Source organism: Clarias gariepinus, chromosome 24 (genome assembly GCF_024256425.1).
Source record: "Clarias gariepinus isolate MV-2021 ecotype Netherlands chromosome 24, CGAR_prim_01v2, whole genome shotgun sequence".
Taxonomy (NCBI): Eukaryota; Metazoa; Chordata; class Actinopteri; order Siluriformes; family Clariidae; genus Clarias; species Clarias gariepinus.
The window spans coordinates 10,633,273-10,644,621 of NC_071123.1; the positions used below are offsets into that span (position 1 = coordinate 10,633,273).

Below are 11,349 nucleotides of genomic sequence, written 5' to 3' on the forward strand. Positions count from 1 at the left end.
CTGACATTAGCCCTGTATAGTGTGTGATGTGTGCAATTTGTGCGGTGCAACCCCGGTTGCCCGGGGTGGCGATGGCGCAGGGTGCTTGGGCCCATCATTGTTGCTTGCAACTATATTTTATTTTCTATGTAATATTGCCTACTTATAACAGACGAGTTAATCTATCCCCTCTTATACACTTATCCCAGTGTTTCATTCACAATAAGCTTGTTCCCAGTGTCACGTGACACCTGTATAAGAGAACAGAGGGCATTTCTGCAGATGACTGAGAGAGCTATTTACCAAGGCAGCTGTAATGTGCTGCTTGAGGCTGAAATTCCAGCACTGGGAGGTGATTTTCCTGTTGTATCATATAAACTCATTAAGTAGATATGAATTAATTAAATCCGGTTAATTAGGCAGCGAAATCTCTCTCCGCGCGTGCTGCAGTGACGACATTTCACTGAAACACTACCTGACTAGACAACCCCGGGGTCATATGAGATCATCGAGAGGGAGAGAGAGAGAGAGGATCGGACAAACCAGGGAACGTTAAAACCGAGCACCGTCACTCGGAGACAAACGCGTCCTCGCCTCGGAGAGAAGCACGGAAAGGTCTCGGCTCGCCCCACGCGCGCTGACGTCAAGACAGCAGCGTGACGTCTGGCTCGAGGAGGCGTGTCCGCGCGCTGAGTAAAAACTGAAACGCAGCGCTCGCGCCGACTTGCCCATTAGTCCTCATCCGCCGCGCACAGAAGCGGAGTACGCGAGAGCGACTTTACTACTATCTTTTCTACGTCTAAACTAATTATTTAATATTTATTTGTGAATACACTGCACACTCGCTCAAACAATTCAAGCTCAAGGACACTCGGCATGGAATCTCCAGAGCTTTAAACAGCGACTTCCACATCTGTCTCAAGAGAAGATCATCAACTTACCGAGCTGATCGTGTATACAAAGAGATTTAGTTCGTATTTCGGGTTGTCATCATCATCATGCCCAGCCTGCGACAGTCGTACACAGTAACGGTGCCCGAGGAGCCGCCGACCTCCGTTTTCCCCTTCAGTAAAGCGGAGGCGCGCCGGAAAAGCGCGTCTGTCTCGCGCTCCATGCTGGTCTCCACGTTTGTCGGACTCCTCATTAACCAGGCCAAGGTAAGACCAAACTCACGGCTCTGTCGGTGTAAAACTTGTTTAGGGCTGTCGAAACACTCGGCATGAGAAACAACACACTTGTTCCGCTGTGCGCAAAAAGCGCAGTATATTTAACCAGCTCGCGTCTCAACGTCCGAGCAGTTATTCGGTGAAAAGACTTAATGCCTGACGCGACTCTTTGCTAGAAATGTTACTTGTTGGCTGTCTATGTTTCTACCCCCCGAGCTTGGTTATCCCTCTCCTCTGCGTAACGCAGTGCAGCTTTCACTTTGTGCACACGCGTACTGCGCATCTGCGCCGACGATCCACTGTGGCCAAATCCAATGTACTGTACATACTTACTGCAGTCCGTGTGTACCTTTAAAAGTTCGAAGAACCTGTGGATGGTTTGGCATCAGTGTTACACAATTTACCTCCAAGGACCCCTGTTGCACCTTTAACCATACGGTTTATTCATTTTTATTATTTTTTTTCCTGACACCGTGGATGTAACCTTGTTTTTGCAGGAAAAAAACACACATGCACACGAAAATAAAATCAACAATTTAAATGCATTAGTAAATCTATACTAATACTTTACTGAACATCTGCTGTGAAGTCACATTTAGGGAAAGAAATCTGGAATTTCAAGGTGCAAACACTTGTTGCTAGGCTGGTCCTATTACTGGTACATCATTTGTACTTTTAGTTAGTGGAACATAACTTTAGGACATCATTAACGGACATAATTGGACCTTACGGACATCTGTTGTGCTTTTGACATTGTCTATACCCAGGGGAGGAAATTTAAAATGATGCAATGGTGTCATCTGAGGGCAGATTTAGGTCTTTTGCATCTTCCCAGGGACCATTTAGCAGAACACAAATACATAGCCCTTTATTTTTTTAAATGCAAAGAGTACACATGCAACAGATGCACATGTGGGTATCTGAAATACCTGAGACTGCTGTTTGCCCACACAGCTGGAGGAACAGGAATACACCTGTACCCTTTTTACTAAAGGGGGGGTTTAAGTGAAATTTAATACTGATGACTTATAAGTGCAGATTTATCTTTTTACTGGAGCAGTCCTCCTAAATGATACATTCCCTCCGCTTTAACACGTCTGACTCACTTTATCATTTCGTTAATAAGTCTTCCAGTAGAATAACATGACTGTGTTAGAACAGGGAAAAATTTAAATGAGTTGTAAAAGACCAGGAATGTTTGCAGTTACTAAAATAATACACCCACAGAAATATTTCACTGTGAATAGCACCTGATGTACTGTGTTCTGTATCAGATAACATCCTTACCAAAGACACGTTAGATCTGAAGGTCAGTTTAGTTGGCATCACATCGTGAGTTTGACTTTGCGCACACTCACATTACAGAAATCTACAGGCCTTGCTTGGACATGTTTGGTCTTAGATTCGGGACATCTTATCAGCACGTTGGCTGCCAATAACCTGGCTTGCCTTTGCTGAGGTTATAAAAAGCATTTAATATCACATAAAAGCCTGAGCTTTGTTCCTGAAACGAGGAGAGCATGCTGTTACATAATCCGGATGATTCGGTGGGCAGCTGAGAGGCTCACTTCTGGAGGAATGTGTGTGATTAGTCAGGGCCTTTTTTTAGATATAGAACTCGTTTGCTGTTTCTGCTCAACTAGGCATTGTTCATTGTTCACGTAGCAATGTTCCCAGAAAAAGTGTCCTCTTATTTTTATTTATAATTTTTTTATAAATGTGTATGACACATTTTAAACAGAAATGATGGGTATATCGTAACAGCTTGTTAAAGCGCTTGGCCACATGCTCACTTGACTTAGTGTGTACGCGTGAGTATGTGTGTGTGTCTTATGTTGGATAGAAAGTGATGCCGCTTGGCACCATAAGCCTCTTTAGCCTGCATGTGACGACATGTTGTGTAATCTCAGGTTAAGGACACAATGTTCCTTCTTACCGTCTTTCAACCCTTGCCAACCAATTTGCATAGAGTTCTCAGCTTTCAGCGTTAAGTCCAATCAGTTTCTTCGCTACTCTGCTGCCTCCCAATGAGCAAACGGAGCAACGCGCCCTCCCAAATGGCAAGTGCCAACAGGCTGCTCCTGGGTTGCTCCTGCTGTCATAGTACAGCGTGAGAACTGGTGGATGATGCAGCAGAAGGAGCCCTAGGTCACACACACACATACACAAGGTCCTTGCTCATTGTAAGAGGTTGTGTTGCTGTTTCTTTCTCTATCCATTGAGCAGTAGTCCTCATCCAGCTTTAAGTTCAGCCAAAATGATCAACACTGTCCTGCTTAGTAAAGTACCAAGTTGAATTAACCTGTAAAATAGTGTTTTACATGAACCTGTTAAACTAACATAAGATAGTTTGTTTAGAAAGAAAAAAAAACTAGGTTTAAAAACAAGCTTACTGTGTAGGATAGAATGATTTCGTTTGACCATGATGGGTTTACTCATGCAACTGAGTCACTCCACAACAACAGCAACAGCTCGAGCCACTCACACCTCCACAGCATTCAGATGCCTTGTACGAGCGCCTCTGGCTACTGCGCCCGAACTCCCTCCTACACCCAGAGTCAATTACGAGGTTATTCTGTTCATCACACCAGGGTGGAGGTGTGTGTCAGCATGCATTCGGACCAGATGCCATCATGCTCTTAGGAATATATGACAATTTTCATCCAGAGGAATCAGAAAAGCCTGGGCACTGTGAGTAATAACAATAAATAAATGAATAAAAGTGCCAAAGGATTTGAGTTCGGTCAGTGAGAATAAAGTTAAGGCTAGCAATGGAAATATACAAGTTACAGAAATCTAGAAGTATCTCACAGCTTTGAACTGAGAACCTTTTCCACATTGTCTAATCCACTATAACAGGTCATGAGCATGGTTTGTCATTAGTGTTAGACATTAATCAGGGTAAAATGCAGCTATTCATGGAGGTGCTGGATATTCCAAGAACTGGGCATGACTCTCTCTGAAAAGCTGCAGCAGTGCCCTACTGCTTTGCTTTGCAACAAACTACAATTATACCTGGAACGGATTTAGCATTTGGAAATCTAGGAAAGCTGCAGTAGTTCCAGACATGATATAATATGCGTGTGAACTAGTTGATTTTCAGTGAGCTGTACGAACACCGTGATGGTCCACAGATCTGTCATGTAACATTTGTAAAGCAAGTGTATATATCCTCTCATCCATAACGAAAATTTGTAGCTGTACAGAATAAATATGTTTAAAAAAATGAAAAAGGATAAAATTCCCTCTCAGATGATTTTGGAAAACATTTTTTACTCCAGGTAATGAGGTTGACTAGCTTATATGGGCTAATGATCGGCCCACTGCAATAAATTGTGTGTGTGTGTGTGTGTTCTCAGCTAACTGTCAGAGTCTCTTGAGAAAACTGGTGTGAGCTTGTCCTCCATAGCTACAGTTATATGGACACAGCCGTTCTGTTACTGTATACTAATCCTCGGTTTAATAAACACTTTGTTGTTTTCGTTGCCACGCATGTTGCGATGCGGCAGATGGAGCCTGTTTGTTTCAGAGAAGTGATGACCAGCGGGGGTCTCTCTTCAACTCTGCCCACATGCTGTTTGGAGCAATCAAAGCTCACAGCTCACACACAGGCTGTCTCCAGCATTAGTGTCTGTCACTATTAAAGCACGCTCATCCCTGCACTCGTATCTGTATCACTAAGCTTCCTGCATTTGATTCACACAGGTTTAAAACATTGCATTTTCCTAACATCTGTTTTAGTTATGAAATTTATCAAACGACTTTACTAGTCAGGAGACAGTTCTATTATTTTAAGGGTTGAGGGCATAGCTCAAGGGAGCAACAGCAGCTATCTGGATCATCTTGTGTGCAAATCTTTAACCACTAAGATACCAGATACCACATTTAGCCTCTTCTAAGCACTCGATGCCACTGGATTTATTATTATAAAGCTATATTGTCTGGAAAGTGTTTGTTTTTGCTATTATTTGCCTAATAATCCTTCTTTCTTTTTCTTTGTGTCTTTATCCATACAGAACTCCAAGAATGCTCAGGGACTTGTGGGACTAAGGAACCTGGGGAATACTGTAAGTGCTCAACATGAACACGTACATTGAAGCTAACTTGGAAAATACACCAATCAGCCGTAACATTAACATCACAGTCAGCGGAAATGTTGATTATTATTAATTTTTTATTATTAATAATTAATTATTATTATCAAGCATCATGGGAGCTCAGGGCTCATCTATGCCTGTGGGGACCAAAGACCAGTCTGTCTGGCCCAGTCCCTGAGTCAAAAGGCAATGCAGCACAAGGTCAACACTGACCATGGCATAAAGCTATCAGAACACTATCAGATCGCAGCTTGCCACGCACAGGGATAAACAGGCAAAGAGTAAAAGGTTTTCAACCCAGACTCCAAACTCCTTAAATCTCAATCCAGCCAAGAGTCCATGGAATGTGCCAGGCAAATGAGCCCAATCCACCTCGCAACCCACACCATTCAAAGGACCCACTGCTAACACCAGCTCACACCCGCTGAGGTTCCACCGAGCTATTCCCCCACGAGGCTACAGCTGCCCCAGCGGCACAAGTGGAGCCTAAAACCTGGGCAGATTTAATGTTAATGGTTTTAAAGTTATGGCTGATTGGTGAACACATTATCACATTGGTTATTTATGACATGGATTATTGATGCCAACTAAGTAGCTCACTCTTTCCACAGTGCTTCATGAACTCCATTCTGCAGTGTTTGAGTAACACACACGACCTGCGTGATTATTGTCTGCGCAACACACACCGCACTGACCTCAATAACAACTGCAGGGCCAAGGCAGCTCTAATGGAAGGTACGTGCACATCCAGCTGTGTGATGCTACCGTACATAGGCTTCAGAGTTTTTTTTTTTTTTTTTTTTACTATTATGATCTTGATTTTGTTTTATTCTATCATGCAAGTGTGAATTAAAATCTAATCATGAGACCAAATAGATTTTTTCATTTATACAGCAGAAATTAGAATTATTATATCATATCAATATATCATCATATTTATGTATGCATTTGCAGAGTTTGCCAAGCTCACTCAGACACTGTGGACATCAGCGAGCAACGAAGCCATCAGTCCGTCTGACTTCAAGACTCAGATTCAGAAGTACGCTCCACGCTTTATGGGCTACAAGTAAGTCAGGTCTCAGTGTGCTAATTAGCCTTGCTATATAATCATTGTCTTCAGTTTAATGATCTGTGAACTAAGTGAAACATTAGACTGTACTGCTCCATCTGATAGTACAAGATATTCAATTTCCTAGCTTCTCTTTTCTCATACCTTGCTCTCTCTTTCTCTCTCTCTATTTGTGTCTCTCAGTCAGCAGGATGCTCAGGAGTTCCTGCGCTTCCTCTTAGACGGCCTCCATAACGAAGTGAACCGGGGGTCACTAAGGCCCAGAGCGCCCATAGAGGACTTCGACCACCTCTCGTAAGCGCATGCTAAAGCTTCTCAGCAGTCTCATTCCCCTCATAGAGGTCTATGTAGCACAGACAGTATCTCCCAGATGTGTTTTTTGATATAGGATCAATAATGACAATTCACTATTGTCATAGTTTTTATATTTATTATTGTGCGATATCAGTTAGTAGCCAGTTTGACTAGTTACTGGGATGTAGGGTACTAAACCTTAATACCTAATGAAGAAGTTAGCTTGCTATATTGATTGCAAGTTTCGATCTCAACAATGCCACAGTCATCCATGACACGTTCAAGCGAAGTGCCTGATTTTATGAATCATATTTTAACTTAAGCATCTTTATGTTTGTTTATGTAATATTACCTGGGTATATATGTTTAATTCGCAAAGTAAGTTAGTTATAATTAGCTAACAAACTGAAAGCGCACACCTGTAATTGTAATTGTTTTTTAGCAAATTATGCAGCATGGTCTCACTGGCTACAAAAAGGCTAAGATTTCTGTGTGTGTGTGTGTTCTCAGGGATGATGAGAAAGCTAAAAGAATGTGGACCAAGTACGTGGAGAGAGAAGACAGCAAAGTAGTAGGTGAGTGTCTCTAGTGTTCTATCTGTGTATGTATGTATGTATGCATGTATGTATGCATGTATGTATGTGTTCGTATTGCTAATGTGTACTTTGGTATTTTCCCACAGATCTGTTTGTTGGCCAGCTGAAGAGTTCACTGACCTGCAGCGAGTGTGGCTTTTGCTCCACCGTATTCGATCCATTCTGGGATCTGTCTCTACCTATTGCCAAGGTAAACACACACTCGAGAAACGGAGGAAAACACACAACCATGTCAGTGTTCCCCGTGTCAGTGTGTCTTAACTGTACTACTCTCTTCTTGTTGTAGACTTCTGGAGAGGTGATGCTGATCGACTGCCTTCGGCTTTTCACCAAGGAAGATGTGCTGGATGGAAATGAGAAACCAGTAAGTGTTTGTACATACTGTATGTGTGATATTTTAAATATGCAGTTTATTTTGAATAATGTTGTTAATGTGTCATTATGCCTATAGAACAGTATAAAATAATACATTTAATAAATGAAGTAGCCATAGAGCTTAAGGCAATTACATGTGGCCCAGCTAGGCCTTAAGAAAATGTTTAACTCTTTCTGTTTTTCACACAGACATGTCAAAGGTGTAAAGCCAGACGGAAATGCACTAAGAAATTCACCATCCAGAAATTCCCCAAAGTCCTGGTGCTTCGTATCCTTTCAGAAATCACTCTCACAAGCAAATTATGACCAGTTCTGCACAGGATTTAACATGAAACAATGTGACTTTCCATAGCAGCAATTTAAAATATTGTAAAAGTCGCTGTGTATATACAGTTAATGTACAGTTGGTCCTTAACTCTTTGACTGGTTCAGATCTAAAGCGGTTCTCCGAGGCGCGTCTGAAAACTGCCAAACTCACTACTTTTGTCAACTTTCCTATCAAAGAGCTGGACCTGTGCGAGTTCGCATCAGACAACAGCAGTACGTATAGCATCAAGAATTTATTTTATATTGAATTGAAATATACTGTAGTGCAAAGTCTTAAGCCAAAAAAAATGTAATGATTTAGAGGTTACTGTGTGGCTAAACAAACAAAAAACAAAATTCATCTGAAACTGGTTGGGTACAGGGACTGGACTAAAAATAAGAGCCAAACATTTTAGTCAAAATTCATTCAGGAACTATTCCTCAAGACTACGTTATGAAAATGTTAGAATGTCTGGCTCTTCGAAAGCAAATTATGAAGAAATGGGGGGCAGCTCTAGACTTTTGCACAGTACATTTTAATTTAATAAGCAATAACATTTCTTTAAGGTTGCTCGGTGACATGTATTTAATATTTTTTCTCGTCTCTTTTAATTTTTTTGTTTAATTTGTTTAGTGCACGCCGTCTACAACCTGTATGCAGTGTCTAATCACACAGGCACCACGCTGGGTGGCCATTACACAGCATACTGCCGCAATCCTTCCACAGGAGAGTGGTACTCCTACAATGACTCCAGGTAACTTACATGGTGTAGCACTTTTTATAGAACGATAGAATATATTGGAAGTATCGCACTCTCCCAAAGCTCTCTCCGTCTTTAGTGGCAGATATTACAGGAAAAATTTTGCACACATTTACCATCTTTTTTTGTTTTTAGGGTGAGCCCTATGTCCTCCAGCCAAGTACGCAGCAGTGATGCCTATGTGCTGTTCTACGAGCTTGCCAACTCCTCACGCTTGTGATCAAGCCTCATCTCCACCCTAAAGAAGGATATTGGAATCTACAGGGGGCTGAAGCCTGGCCTGAACTTGAGACTACACCTTAGCAACGGCTCCGCTTTAAGCCACAAACTAGGAGATTGTTTTTAAGACTGGTCTATGATCAAAGACACAAACTGGATCATGGTTGAGGCTTGTTCACATGGCCCTAATCGAGCTCCCATATAAGGGCTTCCTCATCCTGTATTCTGCAGGGTGTAGACTGCTGCTGCTGCTAAAGGGATGGGGATGAAAACACTCCTTGTAGGAAGAAAGAAGACAACTGGAACACTACCTCTCACAATGAGCAGGACCTTGTGTGTGTGTGTTTATTTTTCTAAGTTTATGTGTGTGTAAAGACGGATGTCAATGAACTATGCACTGTGTACCTGGCGCTCTTTATTCCTTTACAGTTAGTAATTTATTCTGGTATTCTAATATTTTTTATTTTTGACCCTCTGGATCGGAATGTGGGTCACGATAGTGAGTGGTTCAAGAAAAGAATATATATAATTTTCCAGTTTTCATCTTTTTTTTTTTTTTATGTAATTGGACATGCTAGTATGTTAATATCTTCGCATCATAGTTTTGCACTGGAGCTGAGAAAAGTCTCTGCCCCCCAATAATTTTAATAAATACATGCCCATATCATCTTTTGCTTCACACAGCCCAGTTAAACTACACAATCAAAGTCAATCCAAAAGGTGGATGCTCATCAGCTTCTTGCCTATTCATCATTTTTGGATCTTACAGTACACTTGCTGATCATAATGATTTTTGTATGCCTGCTTGACTTGACTAGTTCTGAGATATTTATTGAAAAGATTTTCTGTGAGATACACATCCATTAAATGTGAGCTGATTTTTTGGGGCTCCAGAAGAAAATGTGATCAAACATTTGGGGTATGTCGAATGTTTTGTAAACATTTTTTTTTTTCTACTTTTGAAAAATGGTAGATGAGTCGCCCCCTGGTGGAGCTCATGCTTGCAATGTTGGTTTGGTTTTATTTTGACACGGAAAACAGCTTTTACAGCACAAGGAGCCACCTGGAGTATCTGTGTGCATTGTTCGAGAGATATAGCGAGTGTGTGTGTTGTGTGATACAGATGGTATGATGTTTTATTTATGAAGTATGTATGTGAGCGAGTCATGATCATGTGACTAACAGATTGAGTCCTTCCTGTTCATGGGGCTCCACATGTCAAGTACTTTTGGCTTGTTAAAAGCCAGATAGATTGTACATATGAATAAATTAACCAATTTGACCACAAGAAGTGTGTTTGGTCCTTTTTTATTACTGTCCATGACGGATCTTCTCAGGAGTCTTAGTTTTAGAAATATCTTTAATCTTGGAGCTAGGCATACTCTGTTTAGATTCATAAAGAATACATAATCAATATACATACTGTAGAACAAAATACCAGGGGTTTTCAAGTTAAACTGGGAATTTGATTTATTGTGCAGAATAACAGAACACAGTTGAAAACAAATTTTATTTTTTTATTTGTTCTGCTTTACTAATGCTCTTATCCCAGCATTTTATCAGTGCTTGAATACCATCAATGTAGATTTTTTTTTTTCAGTACTCCGACACCATGATCTGAACACCTGCACCATGTCTGAAACACTGGCCTCCCAGGAACTCCTTTAAACACCCAAACAATATTGAAAAGGCTTGGAGCGAGGTCAGGATTCTACAAGGAATGTGGTAAATAATTTCCAGCCGAGCAAAAGTTGAAAAAAGTCAAAAGTACTGTAGTACCTCCTTTTTTAATTCCATATGTTTTTGTGTAAAAATATAATAAAATTTATTTGATAGTTGCAGCTCTTTAGATGCATTTCAACTTTTTTTTACCATGCCATTATTTATTTAATAGCAATAACTTTTTTTAAGGGATTTTTTTTTATTCATAAATCAAGGGTCAGGAAAAATGCTATTTTTTCCCCATGGAACTTTTATGTACTTCTTATCTTTAAAATAGACGAAGAAGGAAAATGCACACAACAAACATTTGTTTTGTCATTATTTGTGTATATTTTTAATTATAAGAAAGAGAGAGAGAGAGAGAGTAAGAAAGAAAGAAAAAGAAAGAAAGAAAGAGAAAAAGGACATCCTTATTTGGAACATTTTGAAGTAATTTCTCACAATAAGTTATTACTTTAATAAATTGTTATAACATTAATTACAGGTTTATTTTGTTCTTCAGTTAATTTTTAAAGATTCAGAGATGATGTATTATGTACTGTACACACACACACACACACGGTTGTTAATGATGAATGCTAGTTGCTACACCAAATTTGTCCACTAGATGTCAGCACAACAAGCTCGTAAATAAGGCTTCATGAACTGAACTTTTTGGTGCAGGTTATCTCTGTGTGGATCCCTTTTGTTTCGGGGTCCTAAACAGACTGAGAGGCCTGAGCTCCCTCGTTCTGTGTCACAAACGACACCCTGATGGTGGCATGA

General features: G+C 40.6%; 1 protein-coding gene across 1 annotated transcript; it reads left to right on the plus strand.

The window, feature by feature from the left end:
- The first annotated feature begins 698 nt into the window (after positions 1–698).
- Positions 699–10,153, plus strand: LOC128512200 (ubiquitin carboxyl-terminal hydrolase 2-like). The gene is made up of 12 exons (XM_053485358.1): positions 699–1,136; positions 5,162–5,212; positions 5,854–5,977; positions 6,197–6,308; positions 6,495–6,605; positions 7,116–7,180; positions 7,288–7,391; positions 7,488–7,565; positions 7,766–7,844; positions 8,009–8,116; positions 8,517–8,637; positions 8,779–10,153. Exons 1-12 carry the CDS (start codon positions 978–980, stop codon positions 8,861–8,863), a joined length of 1,197 nt encoding a protein of 398 aa, XP_053341333.1. The 5' UTR covers positions 699–977; the 3' UTR covers positions 8,864–10,153.
- Positions 10,154–11,349: the final 1,196 nt, after the last annotated feature.

Excerpts from the sequence above, each read along its gene's own strand:
- LOC128512200 (XM_053485358.1), top strand. The coding sequence starts at position 978 with ATGCCCAGCCTGCGACAGTCGTACACAGTAACGGTGCCCGAGGAGCCG. Across the intron at positions 5,978-6,196 it reads CAAGGCAGCTCTAATGGAAG|AGTTTGCCAAGCTCACTCAG; the intron begins GTACGTGCACAT and ends ATGCATTTGCAG. Across the intron at positions 8,638-8,778 it reads TACTCCTACAATGACTCCAG|GGTGAGCCCTATGTCCTCCA; the intron begins GTAACTTACATG and ends TTTTGTTTTTAG.